Source organism: Crocodylus porosus, unplaced genomic scaffold (assembly GCF_001723895.1).
Source record: "Crocodylus porosus isolate Cpor-Errol unplaced genomic scaffold, CroPor_comp1, whole genome shotgun sequence".
Lineage (NCBI taxonomy): Eukaryota > Metazoa > Chordata > Crocodylia > Crocodylidae > Crocodylus > Crocodylus porosus.
Window position 1 is genome coordinate 3,387,873 of NW_017728934.1, and position 19,654 is coordinate 3,407,526.

General features: G+C 52.7%; 3 protein-coding genes across 6 annotated transcripts; all 3 read right to left on the reverse strand.

Moving 5' to 3' along the window:
- Positions 1 to 2,592: 2,592 nt before the first annotated feature.
- On the reverse strand, positions 2,593 to 5,788 carry LOC109317484 (sperm acrosome membrane-associated protein 3-like). Of its 3 annotated transcripts, XM_019546192.1 has the most exons (4): positions 5,322 to 5,788; positions 4,551 to 4,709; positions 4,176 to 4,254; positions 2,593 to 2,998 (listed from the first exon to the last, which is right to left on the reverse strand). In XM_019546192.1, exons 1-4 carry the CDS (start codon positions 5,656 to 5,658, stop codon positions 2,923 to 2,925), a joined length of 651 nt encoding a protein of 216 aa, XP_019401737.1. In that variant the 5' UTR covers positions 5,659 to 5,788; the 3' UTR covers positions 2,593 to 2,922. The 3 variants fall into 3 exon arrangements, with proteins under 3 accessions (XP_019401737.1, XP_019401738.1, XP_019401736.1); XM_019546193.1 differs by lacking the exon at positions 5,322 to 5,788 and having other exon boundaries at positions 4,551 to 4,789; XM_019546191.1 differs by lacking the exons at positions 2,593 to 2,998; positions 4,176 to 4,254 and having other exon boundaries at positions 4,338 to 4,709.
- A 3,254-nt stretch (positions 5,789 to 9,042) lies between these two features.
- ASCL5 (achaete-scute family bHLH transcription factor 5) lies at positions 9,043 to 10,577 on the reverse strand. Its single transcript, XM_019546194.1, has one exon. It carries the CDS (start codon positions 10,252 to 10,254, stop codon positions 9,643 to 9,645), a length of 612 nt encoding a protein of 203 aa, XP_019401739.1. The 5' UTR covers positions 10,255 to 10,577; the 3' UTR covers positions 9,043 to 9,642.
- Positions 10,578 to 10,644: 67 nt separating this feature from the next.
- Positions 10,645 to 17,434, reverse strand: LOC109317573. Of its 2 annotated transcripts, none has more exons than XM_019546314.1 (2): positions 14,963 to 17,434; positions 10,645 to 10,776 (listed from the first exon to the last, which is right to left on the reverse strand). In XM_019546314.1, exon 1 carries the CDS (start codon positions 17,181 to 17,183, stop codon positions 16,275 to 16,277), a length of 909 nt encoding a protein of 302 aa, XP_019401859.1. In that variant the 5' UTR covers positions 17,184 to 17,434; the 3' UTR covers positions 10,645 to 10,776; positions 14,963 to 16,274. The 2 variants fall into 2 exon arrangements, with proteins under 2 accessions (XP_019401859.1, XP_019401860.1); XM_019546315.1 differs by lacking the exon at positions 10,645 to 10,776 and adding an exon at positions 11,519 to 11,552.
- Positions 17,435 to 19,654: the final 2,220 nt, after the last annotated feature.

Below are 19,654 nucleotides of genomic sequence, written 5' to 3' on the forward strand. Positions count from 1 at the left end.
CCCCCCAATTATAGTAGTTTGTGGTTTTTTTAGTATATGCTTTGGGTCTTCTTTCACTTTCAAGATGGCAACCCCCCCACCCCTCCCAAAGGAGTATTTCCAAGGCAAGGGGAGGGACTTCTGGTGGCAAAGGTCAGGGGTTAGAGATGGGACTTCTGGTCCCAAAATGGTGACCAGGGGGCGGGGCACCTGGCAAGGGGTGGGGCTACCCTTGTGGCCCTCACCAGGGAAGTGGTGATGTCCCCAAAAGATGGGGGCTGCAGAGTCCACGCTGCTTCCCCAACACAGGGAGAGGGGAAGTCTGCTGTTGATCCATCGCGCTCCCTGGCTGGAGAGGGCACCCCTGAACGCAGCCACTGCCATTTTGAAGTAGCTGATGGATGTCTGCCTGGGAGTGAAAACATTATACGGCTCAAATTCGCCAAACCTGTTGCCCTTGAAGACATTTCTAAATATTTTCTCCCCTGTAATGCAGCCAGCTGTAGGCGAGGGAGCAGCTGAATCTGCAACAATCAGGAGACTTGGGGATAGTTTCTGCTCTTTTTGCCACTGCCTGAGCAGTACAAAGAAAGTAAGAGGGATTGGAGAATCCACCCTAAAGAGCCCCCTCCCTTTTTGAAATGTTGTCACATACCACATACAGCCTTTCCACCAAAACCAGCCCTCCAAAATGGGGGTGCATGTCTTAAATGGGGAAGCAGATTTTTTTTCTTCGCTGGAACAGAAGCAGTATCGGAGATGCTGCTGAAATGGCAGCCGCTTCTCCCTGGGGCGGCGAGCACTAGGGGTGAAATCCAGTGTAAATCCCTTTACAGCTGCAGTTGGTAGCTTTTGGCCGAAGGTGAGCAAGCTGCTTCCTGTAGTCTGCAGTATCCTGAGAACTGTAGTGTGGAAATGACACTTTCTTATTTACAGGAACTTAAAGAACTATTTACAGGAAAGAAGTAATGGTCTTGTCGCAGTCCTTGCAAAGGTCTGGGGCCTAGCCAACAAGGCTTTGAATTGTAGAACTTGGTAGTGGGACCCACCCTTGCTTGCCCTACCTTGAAATTTCTGGCGTTTCTAGGAGCTTTGCAGGCTGCACGACACAGCTCTGGGGGCCATAGCTTTGGCACCCTTCCATTGTGCCAAAGCAAAATGGAGAAGTACCCCTTATGGCTGACATACCCCATGGTGCAGTATAGATGGCACTGATGCAGTTGAGAAGTTCACGCAGGCAGATCTGGCTATGACGTCCTGATGCTAGGAATATCAAAATAATTGTGGTGTGAGCGCCTTATGGATGGGATGGCCAGTGCAGCTGTGGATATAGCCAGGCTGAAGTGGTTGCAAGGGCAGAAAGAGAGGGCAGTGCTGTGACCAGCAGAAGGGGTTGAAACGAACAACAAAATAAACCCATGGGGGCATAGGGGTCATCAAAACTAATCCAGGTAATAGGATTAAAATCTAGTCCCTGTTTAGATGACACTTAACAAATCCAGTCTGTGGGTTGGGCACTAGCAAGGTGTGGGTCAGAACAAGCCATCCATCTTTGCAAATGGGTCCTGATACAAAAAAGGTTGAGAACCACTGGTTTAGGGAGCAAGACAGGGTATATTTGTAGATACACTCACCTTTTTCTAAACCTTGTTAACTGATTTGCATCACTCAGTTTGAATCAAATTTCAACTTGAATTAAGAGTTGGATGATCATTAACCATCTGCCCCTTAACAGACCTAATTTGCAGCCTCTGTGTATGTACTTACGTGCTTAGCACTTGCTGTTGGAAATAATTAAGAGGCGATAGGCCTTTTAAGCACTGCTGCATTGTTGCAAGCCTACTGACAGTTATCTAAGTGCTGTTCTAGAAGCTTTAATGCAGGGGCAGGCAATTATTTCAGGCAGAGGGCCACTTACTGAGCTTGGCAAGCCATAGAGAGCCTCAAGACAAGCAGCCCAGGGCAGATAAATATTAATTTTCTAAATTTTTTAGGGGCCCTGCAGGCCAGATAGAATGGCCTGGTGGGCCGCATTTTGTGCACCCCTGCCTTAATGGGTGCGATTAACCTGAGTGTAGATGACTATCTCAGCCAATATGTTGGCAGGGGGGAAGTCAAGGGGGCTTGTCTCCTTTACAGACTAGTAGTCCGTGTGCTTGGGCAGGACTGGGCGTTTAGGATACTGGTACTTAGTCCTGGTGAGGTGTTATTGGCACATTAGACCTTATAAAGGTGTTACTTTGTGCCTGATAGCCTCTGTTGCAAAAACCCAGTTGAGTTTCCCTTGCCAGGATTGATATTTACCACTTGCCTGCCAAGTTCCTAAGGACTTATAGATGCATGTTAATTAATGCAGGTTAAATTGCCTAGTTCAGACTGCCCTAGTCTGAATCATCTTTAATCCTCATTCAATAAGGATTAGTTAATTCAGACTGGAGCCAATTTTAATTTGGACTACAGACACCCACATGTATATAGTGACAGCTGTAGTCCAGATCAGACCTAGAAACATGTAAATCTGTAAATGGCCAGGGATGCTAGGGTCCAAGGGAATGGATAACTAGCATAAAATATAGAGCCTGCAAGTCCCGGCTCCCAGCCCCTCGAGCACTAGAAAGAGACCCCAGGAGCTCTGACTCCCAGCCCCTCTCCCTGCTCTAAGCGCTCACCACCGGCCAATACAATTCTTGACACTTGTCATTTAACAGACCTCCAGCTGCATTTATTTGAGGAAACTGCTCCCTATGGTTCAGTCCTGTTATGAAGGGGAAGGCCCCTGCCCCTTTCCCAGTTAAACCAACCGCGCAGTTTGGGGCTAGCGAAGGGGCAGAGAATTTAAGGGTCGAGGAGCGTTTCACTGAACTTTAGGATAAGGTGCTGGAGGTCTTGCAAGTGACTCTAGGGTGCCCCATTTCACCGATGCTGGGCCTCCCCGGCACTCCTTCAGCCGCCTTTCACATTACAGCCTTCTACCCATATGGAGAGGTCCTGGCCCTTACAGCGCTGCCTCCAGCTCATCCTGAGAGGGGAAAACAGAGAGAACAGGTCAGTAAAATCAGCTGCCATTAATCGCAGCAGTGGCACATGGGGACGGATTACCTGGCACTGAGATGCAGTCCCCTTTGCAGCTGGGCACCTGGGTCACAGCTGCATTGTTTCTACTTGGGGACCAGTCACCTGGTGCCAAGAGCCCCTAGGATGCTAAACCGCACTTGTTTGCCCAGCACTGAGATGCAACAGCCTCTGCTGTAGCAGGCCAACCGCATACAGGGATCTTCTGCTCTGTGGTATGTGGACACAGGTTGTAAGAATATAGTTGTGTTGCTTGTGTGGTACCGCATGTGCTCAGATACAAGACAAGGTTTTCCCTTCATTCAGCATAGGATTTTAGGGTTGAGTACGGGGCAGGGGAAGGGGGAGATGGGCAAGGCTGCCTACCCCAGGGCTGTTGCATGCAGAGGTGGGCAGACAACACAGATTTAAGGTTATCTTCCAGAATTAGATTCTAGACATGGAAAATTGCAACCAATTTTTACGTTTTTACATTTTCCATGTCTAGGATCTAAATGGTGGGGGAACTGCCTTAAATTAGAAGGTGTCGTGGGTTTGCGGAAATATGGTAATTTATGTTTACATTGCAGCCTTTTGTAGGGCTTGTTGTCCTACAACATTGGGTTTTGCTATATTACATTATACCTTCCTGTGCAGCATTTTGTGTGCTCTGCTTTGCTTTCTAGCAGTGTGCTGTGCTGCAATATATAATTTTGTGTTGCACTGTTTCATTGTTTAGTGTACAGCTGTCAGTTTGTTAAGCAGTGCGGATGGCTGTCAGTCCAGCACCATGCACATTTATGTTGCATCGGTTAATGCTCTGCGGCTCTGTGTGGGGTTATGTGCATTTGCGTTGCCCCGTGCAGTTTTCTGCGTCCCTGTGCAAATTTGCGTTGCTGCACAGCACTGCCTTGTAGGCTTGTACTGCGTGACATGGGGCGGTGGAGGTGTGCATTGCAGTCTGTAATGTTGTGTGGCAGTCTGCAGCATCGTGTATATCTGTGCTGGGCTGTGTAATGCTGCATTGCACTGTGCAGTGCTGTGTAGATTTGTGGAGTATTGTGGTTGGTTGCATTACTTGGTGAAGGGCTGGACAGTGTTAGGTTGGCAGCCCGCTCGCACCCTGTCATCCAGCTATGCCTTACCAGATCCCCATGCCTTGGGGCTGCTGCACAATATGCATGGCACATACAATGTCATCTTTGATGTTACTGGTCAGCAGATCTGTGGAAGGAAGGTAAGAGCGATACTGAGAGTCTAAGGGAGTGCAACCCCATGCACTTGGGGCCCCAGGTCTATTCAAATAAACTGACCTCAGCCCCCACTGTCCACTTTCCCACCTGCTGGAGGGAAAGGTGGATCTTTTCTTGCCATCCCACAATGCCTTGGGTCCAGAAGGCAGCTTGGATTAGTCAACGGTGACTCCCAAGGGAGACTGTTTCCCCTAGATCCCACCCCCTTGCTCTCTGCAGCACAGGCCCCCACGAGGACAGTCCTGACGCTTGGCAGGAGGCTCTCACCACTGCAGTGCATGTGGCAGAGGTTGCTTGATGAGGTCTTGTAGTCGTTGCACCACAGGCGGCTGTTGATCTGGAAGATGCCGTTGTTAGAGCTGCCGTCAGGTTCATGGACCACAGTGCCTGTATCAAACCCGCTCTCGAAGAAAGCCATGCAGAGCCCTAGCAGAGGGAGAGGCATCAAGACAGAGCCCCAGAGTGAGTGTTTGAGGAGTGCGTATGCACACAGTAGGGGCGGGCAACTATTTTGGGCAGAGGGCCGCTTACTGAGTTTTGGCAAGCCATCGAGGGCCGCATGACAGGCAGCCAGGGGCAGATAAATATTACTTTTCTAAATTTTTTAGGGGCCCCGTGGGCCGGATAGAATGGCCTGGCATTTTGCCCACCCCCCTGCCATAGAGCCTCAGAGGGAAGGGCCAGAGGATGAATAAGCACCGCTCCCTCCATGGTGAGGCTGGGAGTGAATAGGTGCAGAGACCCAAGGGGAGGTTGCTGGAGGATCATAGGCAAGTTGAGCTGGAAGAGACCTCACAACATCATCTAGTCCATTCCCCTGCTCAAGGATCATCCCTGACTCAACCCATCCCAGCCAAGCACCTGCACCCATCCCCGGGGCAAGGGGCAGTGCGCTGAGTGTGCATGGAGCGAGCCCCACAGCAAGTGGGTGTGTGGAGCCTGATGGCGAGGGGCTGAGGAGCAACTATCCCTGGAGTCCCATAGGGAGAAGCTGAGGGAAAATAACAATGAGCCCACACCAGGGGCGGTCGCACTCACAGTCGGGCAGGCTGTACCCGTGGAAGCCATTCATCCCTGCCTCGTGCAGCGCCTGGGCCAGCTCGCAGCGCTGGAAGATCTTCCCTGCGCAGCCCGCGAGGAGGCCGGCCAGGACGGAGAGCAGCACAAGAACCGTCATCCTGGTGAAGTGCAGGGGCTGGACCAGGGCAGGAACCGTGGCTCGGGGGGCTGTCTGGTGGTGGCTGGGCCCCCGGCCCCAGCACGGCCTGCCCTGGCAGGGTATTCTGCAAAGGAGAAGGTGGTAATCGGGGTTAGTGTCTGTCATGAGAGCAGCACAGTATGCGAACTGATGCCCACCCTGCTTTGCAGCCATCATTCAGCAGTATCAGTGGGGCCAGGGGAAAGTGCTCACTGTCCCACAGACCAGCCTGGAAGCTGATGGCCCCCTGGACCATGGACAGTCAGTGGAGTTGCAGGTGTCTTGACAACTCGCGCAGAGCCAAGGACTGCCCTGGCCCCTTCCTCAGGCCTAGCAGGCATAGGAGCTGGGCTTGGGCCCTTTGGAGCTCCCGGACCCATGGATCCCTTCCTGGAGAGCTGCTCACCAGGCTTTGTGCACCTACTGCACCAAGCGCCGGGCTCGTCCTGGGTGCAGAACCGGCACTTCCGGAACTGCCCCCGGGTCTGTGACATCATCGCGGCTTTTCTGCTTCTAGAACCGCTTGTCTTGCTTCTGTCCGGCCTCGGCCTTTGTTTTGTTAGACGGACGGCGCTTGCCGTGGTCGCTACAGAGGCTGGATTGGAAGCTGGTGGGAATTTGGAGTTTCTCTTTACGGAGCCGAGGGCAGCTCTTGTCTCCAGAAACGGGCTTCTTCCCTGGGGATGATCGCTAGGGACACCAGTCGCAACCGGTGGCAAAGAGTTTTCTGCCTTGGTTTGATCTTGGGACTTCCAGCGACACTAGTTATGAGCCCTCAGCTCAAGCCTCCCTGAGGGAACTGGGCTTATTTAGTTTGGAGAAGAGAAGACTGACGGGGGATTTGACAGCAGCCTCTAACTGCTTGAAAGGTGGTTTGAAAGAGGACGGAGCTGGACTGTTCTCAGTGGTGGCAGATGACGGAATAAGGAGCAATGGGCTCAAGTTGCAGCAAGGGAAGTTTAGGTTAGATATTAGGAATAACTGTCTCACTAGGAGGGTGGTGAAGCACTGGAACGGGTTCCCAGGGAGGTGGTGGAGTCTCCATCCTTGGAGGTTTTTAAGACCCCACTCAACAAAGCCTTGGCTGGGATGATCTAGTTGGGGCTGGTCCTGCTTTGAGCAGGGGGTTGGACTAGATGTGACCTCCTGAGGTCCGTTACAACCCTCATTTTCTATGATTCTATGAATGTAGTCTAGTTTTCATCCCAGGGACTAAGAGCTATGATAGACAGGTATGCCTAAGGGTGGATAACAAGATAGATGAGTGTGCAAGCAGACAGAAGGGTAAGGATTAGATTCATCTAGTCTTTGACAGCGACCAGCACCGGACGCTTCGTGGAAACTGCAAGAACAAAAACAGGAGGCAGGTGGTGGTCGGAGGGGAGGAGGTGGCTACTCGACCAAATGTCAGGTCTTTTCTTGACCTAAGCACAAAGCTTAACAACCGTTCCAAAGCATTTTATCACTAATATAGCAACTCTGGATGTTTCTTATGTGCTTGTAGGTATAGCTGTGCATTATAGTTAAGTTAATTAGATTTATCAATTGGGGTGGAATTTAAATAAGAACACCTCCTCTTCACTGAGTCCAGGAAGGTTTATTGATTTTAAAGGTACGTCTTCTCAAGACAAAATTTTCCCTGGACAGTGTTTTTCAGATGAGTAGGTTTAGTTAGTCTGTACCATCTGCTGCTCTGGTTTTCTTTTCTTGGCTTGTGTCTTTGCCCAGTCTGCACTGCTTTCTGCTCCTTGCCTGCGCCGCTCCCCTGCTTTCTACTTCCTTCCCTCTCTGCTGCTGTGTTGCCCGTTCCTTCACTCATCTGCCAGGCACCGCAGAGGTTGCCTGTGCTACTTGCGGTATGTGTGTCACAGTTTGGGCACCCCTGCTATGAGCAAGAGTTGTCTTGATTAGGGTACAAAGGAGGGTCTGGGAACCCTTGACATTTTTGTGCTAGGTTTAGGGAGCATGTCTGTCAATCATGCCAGTCCTGTAGCATAAATATCCTGGCTAATACCCTGTCATTCCTTGGCTATGGGTGTTAATGTTTGGTGCTTCGTAGGTAATAAATTTGGCTGAGCTTATTTTTCATAAACCGAGCCTGGTGGTCATCCTTTCGGCAACAAGGTCTTTAAGGGGACAAACACTGGAGCGACAGCATCCTGACAGCATTTAAACCGAGGGAGTCCAACAGCGGTGGCCCCTTGGACAGGAACAATTTTAGTCCACCCTGCTCACGTCCCTGGAAAACAGTTAGGACAAAATAAGTAGTTTGTCCTCCTCCTTGCTGCTTTTTTTTATGACTCAGTCATAAAGGGTAAGATGACTGTGTGTTACAGGAGTAGATGCATTAATTAACGTTAAGAGTCCTGAACAGAGTGGGATACAATCGGACTTAGGTGCTTACATCTACTTAGATACCTCAATAGGTAGAATAGACGCTGGGCCCAGAGTCCCAAAGTCAGGAGCAGTTTGAATAAGGGGGTCTTTTCTGCTTCCAAGTGAAATGTTTAAAAAACAAACAAAAAAAAATGCTAGAATATAAATACTAGAATTTCTCTTTTTGTTTTTTAAACATTTCAGCGGCCCTACTAATACAGCCAAGGATGCCATTAGCCTTCTTGGCAACAAGGCCACACTGTTAGCTCATATTCAGCTGAAACCCCCAGCTCCTTTTCTTGACCGGGAGTCTGAACTCTTTGCCAAAGTGGCTGGATGGGGCAGCAGGCTTATTCTCCCCTGGCATTAGGACCGTATCTGTTTCTCCAGTGGGAAAGTGAAGGCCTGCCACAGCTGTCTCTCCTAACCGGGTTTGAGATGTGATTCTCAGAAGCACTTGCATGATATCGGGTCACAGGCCTGCACACCGGACTCAGATGCTCCGAGGACCTACTGAAGAAGTGGGGCTCTACTGTTGGTTCAGCTACCCGTAACTGCAACACAGAGCCTCAGACTATGCAACACCTGCTACAGCGCCCACTGCTTGAAGGCGCACACAGTGCAAGACCTTGTGAAGTACAATAAATAAGCGCGTGCATGTGTAACAAAATGGTCAAATGTTGTGTAGAGACACGAAAAGAAGACCATGCTAGTTGAGATTTCTGTAGGTGTTTGAGTACTGCTCCCTTATGGCGTGTGAATCTTGGGAACGGGGAGCCTGAACTGAAGCTGTGACCAGGGGTCCCAGAAGGTTTCAGGCCTGAGACTCAACTCGGCAGAGTGCAGGAAAGGGGGGCCGTGAGTTGGGGAAGGTCCTGGGAGAGCGAGCTGCGGGGAGCAGGTAGGTCTGGGTGGCGAGGATCGTGTGAGCCTGGGGAGGAGAGCAGGGCTGACCTGGGGAACCGCAGACGAGCAGTGTTTCCTCGGGGGCCCAAGCAGAGTGCAAACGCTTTTATGCTTTGATAGAATAAAGCTGAACTCGGGTGTGGGAAGAGCTCAGCTGGATTCCCTGCTGTGGGGCGCGAATGCCTCTGGGACCCAAAGGGAGAAACCCAACACAGAGAGCAACCCCCCAGACGCAGGGGCAAGGACCCATCTCGGGCAACTGGCAGTTTTGCACTGGGGCAAGGACCCGTTCCCCTTCTCATCTGAAAAGTCTCCCCGACAGGATCGTCCTTGCACTGGATCACACTGAACGCGCCGAGAGGCTTCACAGGGATTGTTGGCTTTGTCCGGCAATTTCTGAAGCCAACCCGTTCCTGGAGCTAGGTGCTAAAGTAACAGAACCACAGTCAGCTCTGTGCAGCCCATTTATTTGGATGCCCATGCGGGTCAACTGGACCTAGCAGAAGGGGAAATAGGGCAGGGTTATTGTGACTTGCAGCTACTGCAGTTTAATAGCTAAGAGTGCTGCAGTATCATGGTACACATCTTATTTGGGGCCAAGTTGTATGCAAGAAAATACAGTGCAAGGAGCCCGGCTGTGACTTGCCAAGAGTTGCTCCCGCTAACACAGGCGTGCAGGCCAAGGACGACGCCTCGCGGTCGCTGCCTGCAGGCGGGGGGTCCCGTCCTGGAGGGCACCGCGCTATCACACACAGCGGGGAGCTTGAAGTAGGATGCGGGAGGTGGGACACCTGACATCTGAAAGGGGTTTCTTCCAGCTGAGACTTAAAGTTTCTCAGGAAGCCTTGGCGGACAGTCCCTGCTCTTCCAAGCACCGGGTCAGGTTGTGCTGGCGCAGTCCTTCCGATTAGCTCCTCTTGGCTCGGGGGAGGAGGGCGGCAGGGCTGAGCACGAAGAGGAGGAGGTCACCTTGGATTCCTCATCGCTGCCGTCCGGTGCGAAGGAGCAGCCGGGAGCTGCACGCTCCGCCAGGCTGCTGTCGGCTTCTGGAGCCGGCCCCTCGGGGCCTCTGCTGAGAACGTCTTGGAGATACTTTATGTACCGGATGGCAGCTCGCAAGGTCTCCACTTTGCTCAGGCGCTTCTCTGACATGGTGCCCGGGAGGTGGCCGCGGAGCCGGGCATAGCCTTCGTTGACGCACTTCACCCTTCGCCTTTCCCGCTCGTTCCTCTTCTGGATGAAGGCAGGCTCGAAGGGGTAGTCACAGACCCCAAAATGACGGTGGAAAGGGACATAAGAGATCACGCCGCCACAGGTATTGTAGCAGCTCGGGTCAAGGTCGGTGGGGTGGAGCCAGAAGGGAAAGGCAGCCACGGCGTCCGGCACAGGATGGCAGGAGTGGCGGGGAGGAGGAGAAAGTGCCAGCTGCATGCAGGCGGAGGGAGCCATCGGCCTCCTGTCAGCCAGGGCCCTGCAGAAGTTACTGTTCATGATTTGGCGTCACCCAGCTTAACAACACTGTGCAGCCGCCACGGAGGAGCACCACAGCTCCCGGGCATCCGAAGAGTTTGGCGGTGACATTATAGGGTCCTTCCAAGGATCCAGGGGTCAGGGGAGAAAAGCCGCTGCCGGTTGCTCCGCAGAATAGACGCTTTTCCTCCGTGGCCGAACTTGCTTGATCAGGCCCACGTCACTCGGTCCCTTGCAGCCCAGTCTCTGCCCGCTGAGCCTCACGAACGGAGACGCTGCTTATCTGCGAGAGTTTCTCTTCTGGCTGCAAAGTGCACGAGCTCATCTGCTCGCCCGGGCCCCGCTCTCCCGTTCAAACTCGTTCACGTTCTCTGGAGCGGGAGCTGCAGGCAGGTGCCTGGGAGCCAGGATGGCAGCTGGAGACAGGCTGTAGCTCGCAGCAGGTGCCGGACGCCTTGGCCGTGGCCCGAAAGATCAGCGCGGAGCTGTGGGAGGTTACAATGACTCCCGATGCACCGAGGCTCTTTACCAGGCAACCTTCACCTAAGGAAGGAAGAAAGAAAATGGTTCTGAAACCTCTCGCAGGTTCTCACGGGGAGAGTCTCTGCATGTGCAGCCTTGGCGGCTGGGGGGTTCGAAGCAAATAAACCGATCGACCCATTTTTGGTCAAGAAACTGTGCTGCCGTTCTTCTCAGACCCGAGTCCCTGCTAGAAATATTGTTCCACTAAGAGCTAAAGATGGGATCAAGAACGGGGCTGATTAAGAACCTCCTCCAAGTTCAGGGTCTTCCTATGCAATGTTATGGCTACATTTTGTTACGGCGAATGGATGAACGGGGTGGGAGTACTTTAATAACACCGTTAGCTAAATTACTCGTCGGCTAGCCTCCCACTGGCTTCCAAGTCATTGTCCTCTCCGCCTCCTCCCCATCTCTCCACTGCCCTTTCTGTTGCTTGTCCCATGCTTCCTTACCAGAGTCTTTGCAGGAAAAAAGTTACAAGGATCAAGTGTGGATCAGACTTGCTACCAAATCTCCTCTCAGGAGCAGATGCAGAGCTGGTTCATCTGTAATGTTGGGCCCTTTCTGGAGCAATGCAGAACAAGCCGGCGGATTCCCTACTCCTGTTCTGGGGCGAGTGTGCGGGCGCCTCATGCAGAGGCTTGCAAAGCCGCTTGGATATGGTGGGCTGGGGAGATTCCCTCTGGCGAAGGCTGCAGTGGTCCCTTTTTTTAGATCGGGCAACTATTCCCAGCTGCGCTCTGCTTTCCTAGATGCCCCCTGGCAAGCGGCTTCTCTCTCTGCCGCAGCTTGCCCTTCTGTGAAAAATCTTTACGGCAACAGAGAGGTTTTATTCATTCCTGTCTGCAAGGTGCAGTCAGCCTTTCCAATGGAAAATGCGGGAGAAGGGTTTGGAGGCTTCCCTCCCGCTCCCCACAGCAGTGACGCTTGGGCTAGGCTGCCGCTGTTAACTCCAGCGACTTCAGTGATGCTCTGCCTGGTGCCACCAGCTCAGGCTCTGGCGCACGGGCCGCAAAGCCTTTCTTTGGCAATATTATCTCACTCCAGGTGAGGGCTGCAGACCTCTAACAGTTTAGCTAGAGCAATGACCTTTTGGGCATTGCCGTTGGCTATTACTAGAAGACCACACCAGCATCCAAGGAGGATTGAAAAGCTCAGAGGCTGCTTTTCAGGGCATGCTCCGTCCACGGAGGCTCTGCTGTCTCCTGCTAGGGGGGCGAGCAGCTCCTGCAGCCGGATCCCAGCTGGCGTCAGCCAAGAATCGCCAGGATCCTTCCACGCATCTCTCCTGCTTCTGCTGTTGCTGCTCGCAGCTCCTCCTCTGCCCTTAGCTTCAGCGCTGCATTTAACAGCCTGCACTGGCATCCCTCCCAGCTCTGCTATCACCTCTGCAATCACCCTGCAGTTCCTCCTAGCTGTGTTGTTGCTCTGCACTGTTGTTTTTCCCACGTGTTATTACTTGGCCCGGGCGACGTGCATCTCAGATGGTGGAAATGGAAACGAGGAGGGGGCAGCGCGTCGTCCTTTTGTGGAGCGAGCGCAGTGACCCGCAGCGCAGCTTGGGGCAGCGAGTCTCAACCAGGGCGCTGCGGCAGCCTGGGGTGCCTTAAGGTCCTTTCATGGGTACCGCATGGTGTTAGCATGGTTAGGTGCGGGAACACCGTTTAACTCAGATATTTAAAAATAGGAATCCAAAGTGTTAAATGCGCTCTGCCTTGTCGTGATCTTTCTGAGTGCTCTGCCACAAGAATGACTCTTATTATTTTTCTGCAGGCAAATGGCAAGCGGAAACGAAGAGCTGGCATTTCCCCATGGGCCCTTGCGTCTAAGGCGGAGAACCGCGGGCTTGGGTTGGCTCAAGGTGACCCATGCAGGAGGCTGCTGGGCGACAGGTCTCAGCACACAGAGAACAGGGTGGCTGATTTTTCAATTGAGGTGGTGCCCGGTGTCTTTGACATCAGTGGGGTGACACCAAATTGGACCCCCCTGGCAATGTGACTCAATGAGAGCACTTCATGCAGCACATGCCCATTTCACCCTCACTTGCACGCCAGCCTCGTAGGATCGTACGACTGGATCTCACAAGGTCATCTAGTCCAGCTCCCTGCTCACAGCAGGATCGCACCTGACTAACCCTTCCCCGTCAGTTGTCTGTGTAACCTGCTCTTTAAAGTTTCCAAGGACGTGCACAGATTGCCCCAGCCAGGACTCCAGAGAGACATGCTGATGCACTGCAGGCTCCAGCTGCCCCACTCCCTCCTCTGTGTCCTGCTGGAAAGCACTGCAGAAGGAAGCTGCAGGCACCTGGCCCTGTTCTGATGTCCTGCAAGAGAATAGCTTGCCCGGGGGCTCCTGCAGCTTGGGTAAAGAGAGCAGACCGCACCTGGCAAGGGCTGAGCCAAAACCTAGTGCTCCCGCTGCCTCTGGACTGGGGAGCTCCGGTCTTCCACGGGGAGACGATTCTTCTCTGCCTACACCCCAAGCGGCAGGGTCCCTGGATCTGTGCCCCTACCAGCTGCCAGGCTCGTTCAAAATCCCGTCCCATGATATTCCTTGGGGGGAGCTTGTTCCCTGTTTGCCCAACTTAGTTTTAATGGGGAAGTTGTTCTCGCTGGCATCTGCCTCCCACATCCTACTTCAAGCTCCCCACTGCTGTGTGACAGTGCGGTGCCCTCTGGGACGGGACCGTCCCCCTGCAGGCAGTGACCGCGAGGCGTCGTCCTTGGCCTGCACGCCTGTGTTAAGATACAGCGGGAGGAACTCTTGGCAAGCCAGGCTCCTTGCACTGTGTTTTCTTGCATACAGTCCCCCCCAAGTAAGATGTGTACCATGTTATTGAAAGGCAGAATGAGGGGGGAAAAAAAGATCTTTCCTCGAAAATACTGGTAAGCATGGTATTTTTCCACTGAAAGTTCAGGCAGCTGCGGTCACAAACACTATGGCTGCTCTGTTAACCTCCTAGCTGCAGGGACCAGCCGGGCCAAACTGCTCAACCTCTCTTCTCCTCTCTTGAGCGGAGCTGGGTGAGCGGCCAGCAGTGCTGACCAGGTCAGCGGGGGGCCTGATCCTATCCAGCAGCCCCCCAGAAGTCAGCTGGGGGCCCCCACCAGCTCATTCAGCCCGAGCCTCTGCCCTGGCACCGTTGGCTCAGCTTTGCTTTAAAAATAGAGCAGAATAGAGCCAGCGACCTCTTGGCTCCTCTGGTCCACAGCCAGCTGCTAGGGAGCCCCAAGCACTCGCTGTGCAGCGTTGCCATCTCTTTTCCCCGGCCAGAGGCTCATGCTGTAGAAGCAGCAAGTCGCTGTATTTCCTCACTTAAACTGCTCACCCCAATTTCCAGCAACTGATTGGCAGGGGTGGGGAGTGCAAGTTGTATGCAAGAAAATACAGTACTTTCTTTCCTGGAACCTGATTCTGCTTCAGGGCGATCAGGATCGGGGCTGCTGCTTGAAAATAACTGCTGGCCACACTTCACATGAACAGAGCGCTCTTTCCTAGGGCAACGCCACTCGCTATTCACACCCCTCCCTCCACCCACGCACAGGAAATCTCCTGTAAAACGCATCCGAGGGGCCAGCTCCTTCTGCAGGTAAGTGAGTGCAACTCCGCTGGGTTTCAGCGATGCTGTGCAGATTTATGGTACATGATGTCTACCTGGCCACTAGACCTACAGAGCGCCATGCACCACTGAAGGAGGGGGATTGTCCTTGTTTTAATGGCAGGAAAACCAAGGCACAGAGAGCTGAATTGTCCCAGGTGTCATGGGGAGCCTGTGGCAGAGCTAAGAATCGAGTCTCAGTATCCTAAACTCGGAGGCAGAACGGCATCAGGATGTTTTCTTTATGCATATTGTGTTTAATTAAGCAGCTGCAAGGAATAATGCTCCTGAAAGGTGCTGGGTCACCTCAGCAGCAAGGCGAGGAGTTCAGCTCCTTCCAGGGCGATGCTCGTGATGCGGGGACACGTTCTTTATAGGAGCTTGTTGTTTAGGTCGCTCACCACAGCTCCCTTGGCTTTATGAAGCAACTCCTGGTTTGTGCCGCCCCAAGAAACAGCGTTTAATGGGGCCATCCCTGCCTTCTGGGTGCACCCCTCCCTGCTCCCACTGCAAGTGCCGGGTGACTGAGACATCATCAAAAGCTGCAGGCCTGGAGCTGCTATGCTCTTCAGCCCACCTCAGAATAAAGGAGGTGATCTTGCCTGTTACCTCTGCAGACGGGCATCTGGTCCTCACCAAGATTTCTTCTGAATCACGGTGCAGGAGCGGCTGTCCTTCAGCCTCCTTCTTCGGCTGCCCGGGTTGGAACGGCCTGGACAAGCTGCTCTCGGGATCCTTTAGCATCCCTTGAAGGATGAAGCCAGCCCCTGCCAAAGCCTTGCTCGCTGTTCGGCTCCAGCGTGCCCGCCTGCCTGCTTCCTGCCGAGAGATTCCCCTGCCACAAGCGCCAGGAGACAGCGACTATTTACCTGATTTCACTTCAAAGGTGACACACCCAAAAGAGTGGGAGGAGAAGGGGGGTTCCTGAGCTGGGAGATGTACATGTGTCTGTACAGGAAGAAGTCAAAATTGCCATATTAACTGGATGAGTGGAAGGAGCTCTGCAAGGAAGGCACAGGTGAAAAATACCTGGGGCGAGGAAGCAAGGACGGTCGATCTGAACTGCTCTTAAATAAAAATCCTTGCTAAGCTCTGGTCCGGAGGGGTAAACTACCTTACATTTGTTTGTGCTAAAGCAGTCTGCAAAGAGCATTACTATTGAGTAGCCAGTGTGGTGTAAATTTACACTCAAGTTTATTGTGCGGTACCTTTCCCCCCTACAGACGAGCCTTTAGGCACATAGTACTCCCCGCGCTCTGTATAAGGAGCCCGGGTATTGGGATTTCAGGCAACTGGATGGGTAAAACCTAGTGCTCGGCATGATGGCGCTTAGGTGAAGGACGCCGTGTAAAAACAGCCCCAGGTGTAAGGAGCCAGAAGGCCACGATATCCTTCTCCAGAAACCTTGAACCGATGGGAGAGGTGGGAGATGGACAATGACTTCAAGTGTAGCTGGAAACATAAATTGTGGGTACCGACTGAGTGAACAAAGAGACTCCCCGTGCCCTCCCCCTGAGTGAAGCCTGCCACGGGTGTAAATGTAATGCCAACGCAGCTGCATTGGATGATACCACCTGAGGATCTGACCCCACTGGTCGTGACTCCTCTCTGACACCGGTGTAAATCAGGAGTCACTCCATGAGGCCTCATCCCCCTCTCTCACCCGTCCTAGTGTAAATAAAATGGAAGTCCTTGGGGTTTTCCTCCCCATCCCTCCCTCAGACGCACACATCCTCTGACTCCATCGGGCTTGAGTCCCCTTCTTTACCTGGTGTAAGTCTGCTAGGTCCGACTTCTCCTTGGTGCCCGTTAGGAGTGAATCTGGTCCTGCTGTATATTTTAGTTGCATTTCTGCATTGGTAGCTTGTAAAGGGCTAGTAAATACTTTAAGGTTCTTAATAAAATATTTAAACATTAAAATCTAGATCGTGAAGTAGCAGGTTCCGCTGCTGTGCTCCCATGGCACTTGGAGCTCAGGGGTGCAGGGCCAGGCTGCGTTTGACTGCCTCTTCATGTGCTGCAGCAGTTTGTGTGTTAGGAGCTTGTTAGGTGAAGGCAGATGCAGCTGGAGTGACCTGAGGCTCAGCCTAGAGGGGCTGGATGGAGCCTGTAAACAGGGACCCCCCCACACAGCCGGCTGCATTGGGTCAGGTTTTATTCCCATCTTGTAGGGGTTATTATCATTAGTATTGCGGAAATACCAAGAGGCCTGAAAGCAAGACCCTGCTGACCGTGCATTTGCACACCGTGAGACAGACCCTATCCCAACAGTTGCCCAGCCAAGGCAAAGACTAAAGGGGAAATGGGACATAAAGAAGGGCAGAGGCTTCTTAGGCCCCAGCTTTCCTGGTATCCATTGTGCTGTTAGACCGGGCTGCCTCTTCATTGTAACACAGAAGGTGTGTCTGGTTGAACAGACTTGGGAGCCAGAAACTGTGTTGCTAAAGATGTCCGGTCCAGGTCTCCCGCTCTCACCATCTTTGTCCAGCAACGGCAGCTCCCACGACCTCTTCGCCTCACCTCCGGTGTGTGCAGGCTGTGCTGAATCTGCAGGACAGCATCCTTCCTGGCACAGCTCCCCACCGTCGTGGGATGCTCTGCACTTCAGATTCGACCCAGGTAAGAACTGGTTCCATGAGGATTGTTTTGGAATAAATTTCAATGTCCACACTGCTCCGGGCCTGCTTGCTGGAGCGAGAGGTGGAGAGGTCCCCATTTCTTGGGGACTTCGTTCTAGTCTGGATTGGCTCAGGAAGGCATTACTTCTGAAAGATGAGCTTGACCTTTGTGGGAGACTCGTCCACTTGGCCTGATGCACAGAGCTCATCATACCCCTGATCCCAGTCCTTTAGGCTTTTATAGGGATCCATGACTTGGGCCACGATAAGAAAGCCCCAGAGACCTTGAGGTTAGCTCATTTTTCTGGGAGAAGCCAAAGAAGAGAGCAGTGGTCCCAACAGTAGTGTGGAGCCCAGGTCCTTGCAACGTACTTGGAGTCAGGAGATGTGGCTGCTACCTCTGAGCTGTTCTTTGACCTTGGGCTAGGCAATATTCTTGTGTAGACAATAGTGGGACAGCTCCGAGGTTGACCCCTCGCTCCATCACAGCTGAGCACTGTGGCGGGCCAGTAGGGGGCGCTCCGGCATTGAGCCACCCACCTCCCTGCGCCCGACCACCTGCCAGGCTCCAGGAAGGGGGTCGGCCGGAAGCGAGGCGCCCCCAGGGAGGCACTTGGAGCCTGGCAGGTGGTTGGGCGCAGGGGGGTGGGTGGCTCAATGCCAGAGCGCCTCCTACTGGCCCGCCACAAGCACCGGTTCACAGAGCTCTGCAGTTGCCTTTACTCTGCAGTATGTTACAGGCTAAACCTTTCCAGGGCCTTTTCTGCTTCTCGTTAGCTGTAGAGGCTAACGGAGGTCTTGAAAGGGACACCACAGGGATGTTTACAGCAAAGAGCCACAGCCTCCCAGGTGGGATACCTCCATGGGGCCTGGACGGAGGGGGTTTCCGTGCCTGGAGAGCTGGTTCTTCCCTGCAGCAAATTGCTGCTGAGATACAAGAACGAAACACCCTTGTGCTGATCTCTGGCTGCAGTTACAGCCCGTAGGTAGGGCACATGAGGAGTGTGTTCAAGACATGATAACCTCAGAAGCTCATGTGCCCAGCTCCACCTGCCTGGTTCACAGCCTCAGAGGTACCAGCTGGTCTGTCTCTATATGGTGCGGCTGCTGTCGGAGGGTTCACCTTCCCAGAGGCCCATGGAGGATATTTCCTGGCACCACATACCAAGGCTGAGTCAGTTTGTGCCTGGCAACATCAAAGCTGTAATTTCAAAACCACTGCTTGCCCTGCCTTCCTCTTCCCCTCTGCAGCCCTTCATGGCAAGGGCAGGCTCTTCCCCTCTGCAGCCCTTCATGGCAAGGGCAGGAGTGCGATGCTGCAGGGCTGCTCAGGGGCCCCCGACGGCACTGCTTCCTACACATAAAGGATTCCAGGGGATTGAGGATACCTCGGCACAGCTATCCGTTTTGCCAGTTCCTGGTGAGATGTACTGGGCTATCCCTGCTGACACTTCACCACTTGTGCATGTGTTTGTGAACCCAGAGTAATTTCATTTGCTCATAGAAGGAGGCTGATGGTCTTCATCTGGCTACTAGATGAGTAGGAGTTCTGGCCCAGGAGTTTTATTCACAATGCTCTGTAATTTTTAAGCAGAATGCTTTCCTTTGGCACCAGGCGAATCCCCTTGCAGAATTCAGCTCTAAATACTATGCAGACTGTTAGTCAAATATAAAATACAAAGACCATCCCTCATTATTGTGGAGCTCAGTGGCTTGAGCAAAAGGGGAAAAGCGCACATAGCTGAGATCTCACCAGTGCTTCTTTGAAACTTATCCATGGTTTGGAGCTACATCCCTTATTAGTGGGGCCAAACTGGCAGCATCAAGGCTGTAATTGGGGCCAAACTGGCCCCATTCAATAAGCCCACATAATATCTTGTTCTAAGACACCGTCCCATCTGGCTTGTTGAATCCAGATTTGTTTCTTGCAGGAGACTTTGTCTCATCTGGGTGAAATCAGCAGATACACTAAGCATAGCACAGGCTGGAGAATTTTATTATCTGGTTTGGGAAATGCAGTACGGAAGCTGAGGAAGGATGGATAGTTTGGGTTGTAGTTATGGCCTTTTCCCTCCTCCCCAACTCCAAAACCACCCATTTCTTCCTCTCCAGCATTACTGTGAGGTACCCTCAACCTTGACATGGAACAGTTTAGTCCTTTCCCAGTAGAAGCATTAACAAACACAGTAGAAGCACAGTTAACAAACGCCATCCAAGGGTGCTTGTACAGTTTCAATTTAGGGGAACGAAACCCGCCTCGTGTGTACAAGCGCCCCAAGCGATGCACTCCTACCTCCATTTAATGAAGAGCTGCTGCATGATAACAAAAGTCAAGAACCATCCTTGTGTTAGAAAACATTCTTGATGGGAAAACAAAATGAAGAAACAGGTTGATCAAAGCACTGAAGGAGACCCTTCGTTCTCTCACTCGGCAGGAATGCAGCCTGTCATCCGAGTGCAGTGTTTCTAATGTGTTTGAGGAGTTAACGTGCATCTTTCCTGCATCAGGAGTCCTGTGGCCTGGAGAACAGGTGTGCTCCAGAGCCAGTGCAGCCAGCAAAGCTTTTGTCCTAGACTCCAAGAGCACTAATGCTCTTGTGCCCAGCAGCGTGAGAGGAAAGAAGTCTTGAAGTAAGTCTAAGCGAATTTACTCTTGTTCTAAGGCCCCTAAACACTGCCAACA

Excerpts from the sequence above, each read along its gene's own strand:
- LOC109317484 (XM_019546191.1), bottom strand. The coding sequence starts at position 5,658 with ATGATGGCTGCAAAGCAGGGTGGGCATCAGTTCGCATACTGTGCTGCT. Across the intron at positions 4,710-5,321 it reads CGGGTACAGCCTGCCCGACT|GGCTCTGCATGGCTTTCTTC; the intron begins GTGAGTGCGACC and ends TCCCTCTGCTAG.
- ASCL5 (XM_019546194.1), bottom strand. The coding sequence starts at position 10,254 with ATGAACAGTAACTTCTGCAGGGCCCTGGCTGACAGGAGGCCGATGGCT.
- LOC109317573 (XM_019546314.1), bottom strand. The coding sequence starts at position 17,183 with ATGATGAGCTCTGTGCATCAGGCCAAGTGGACGAGTCTCCCACAAAGG.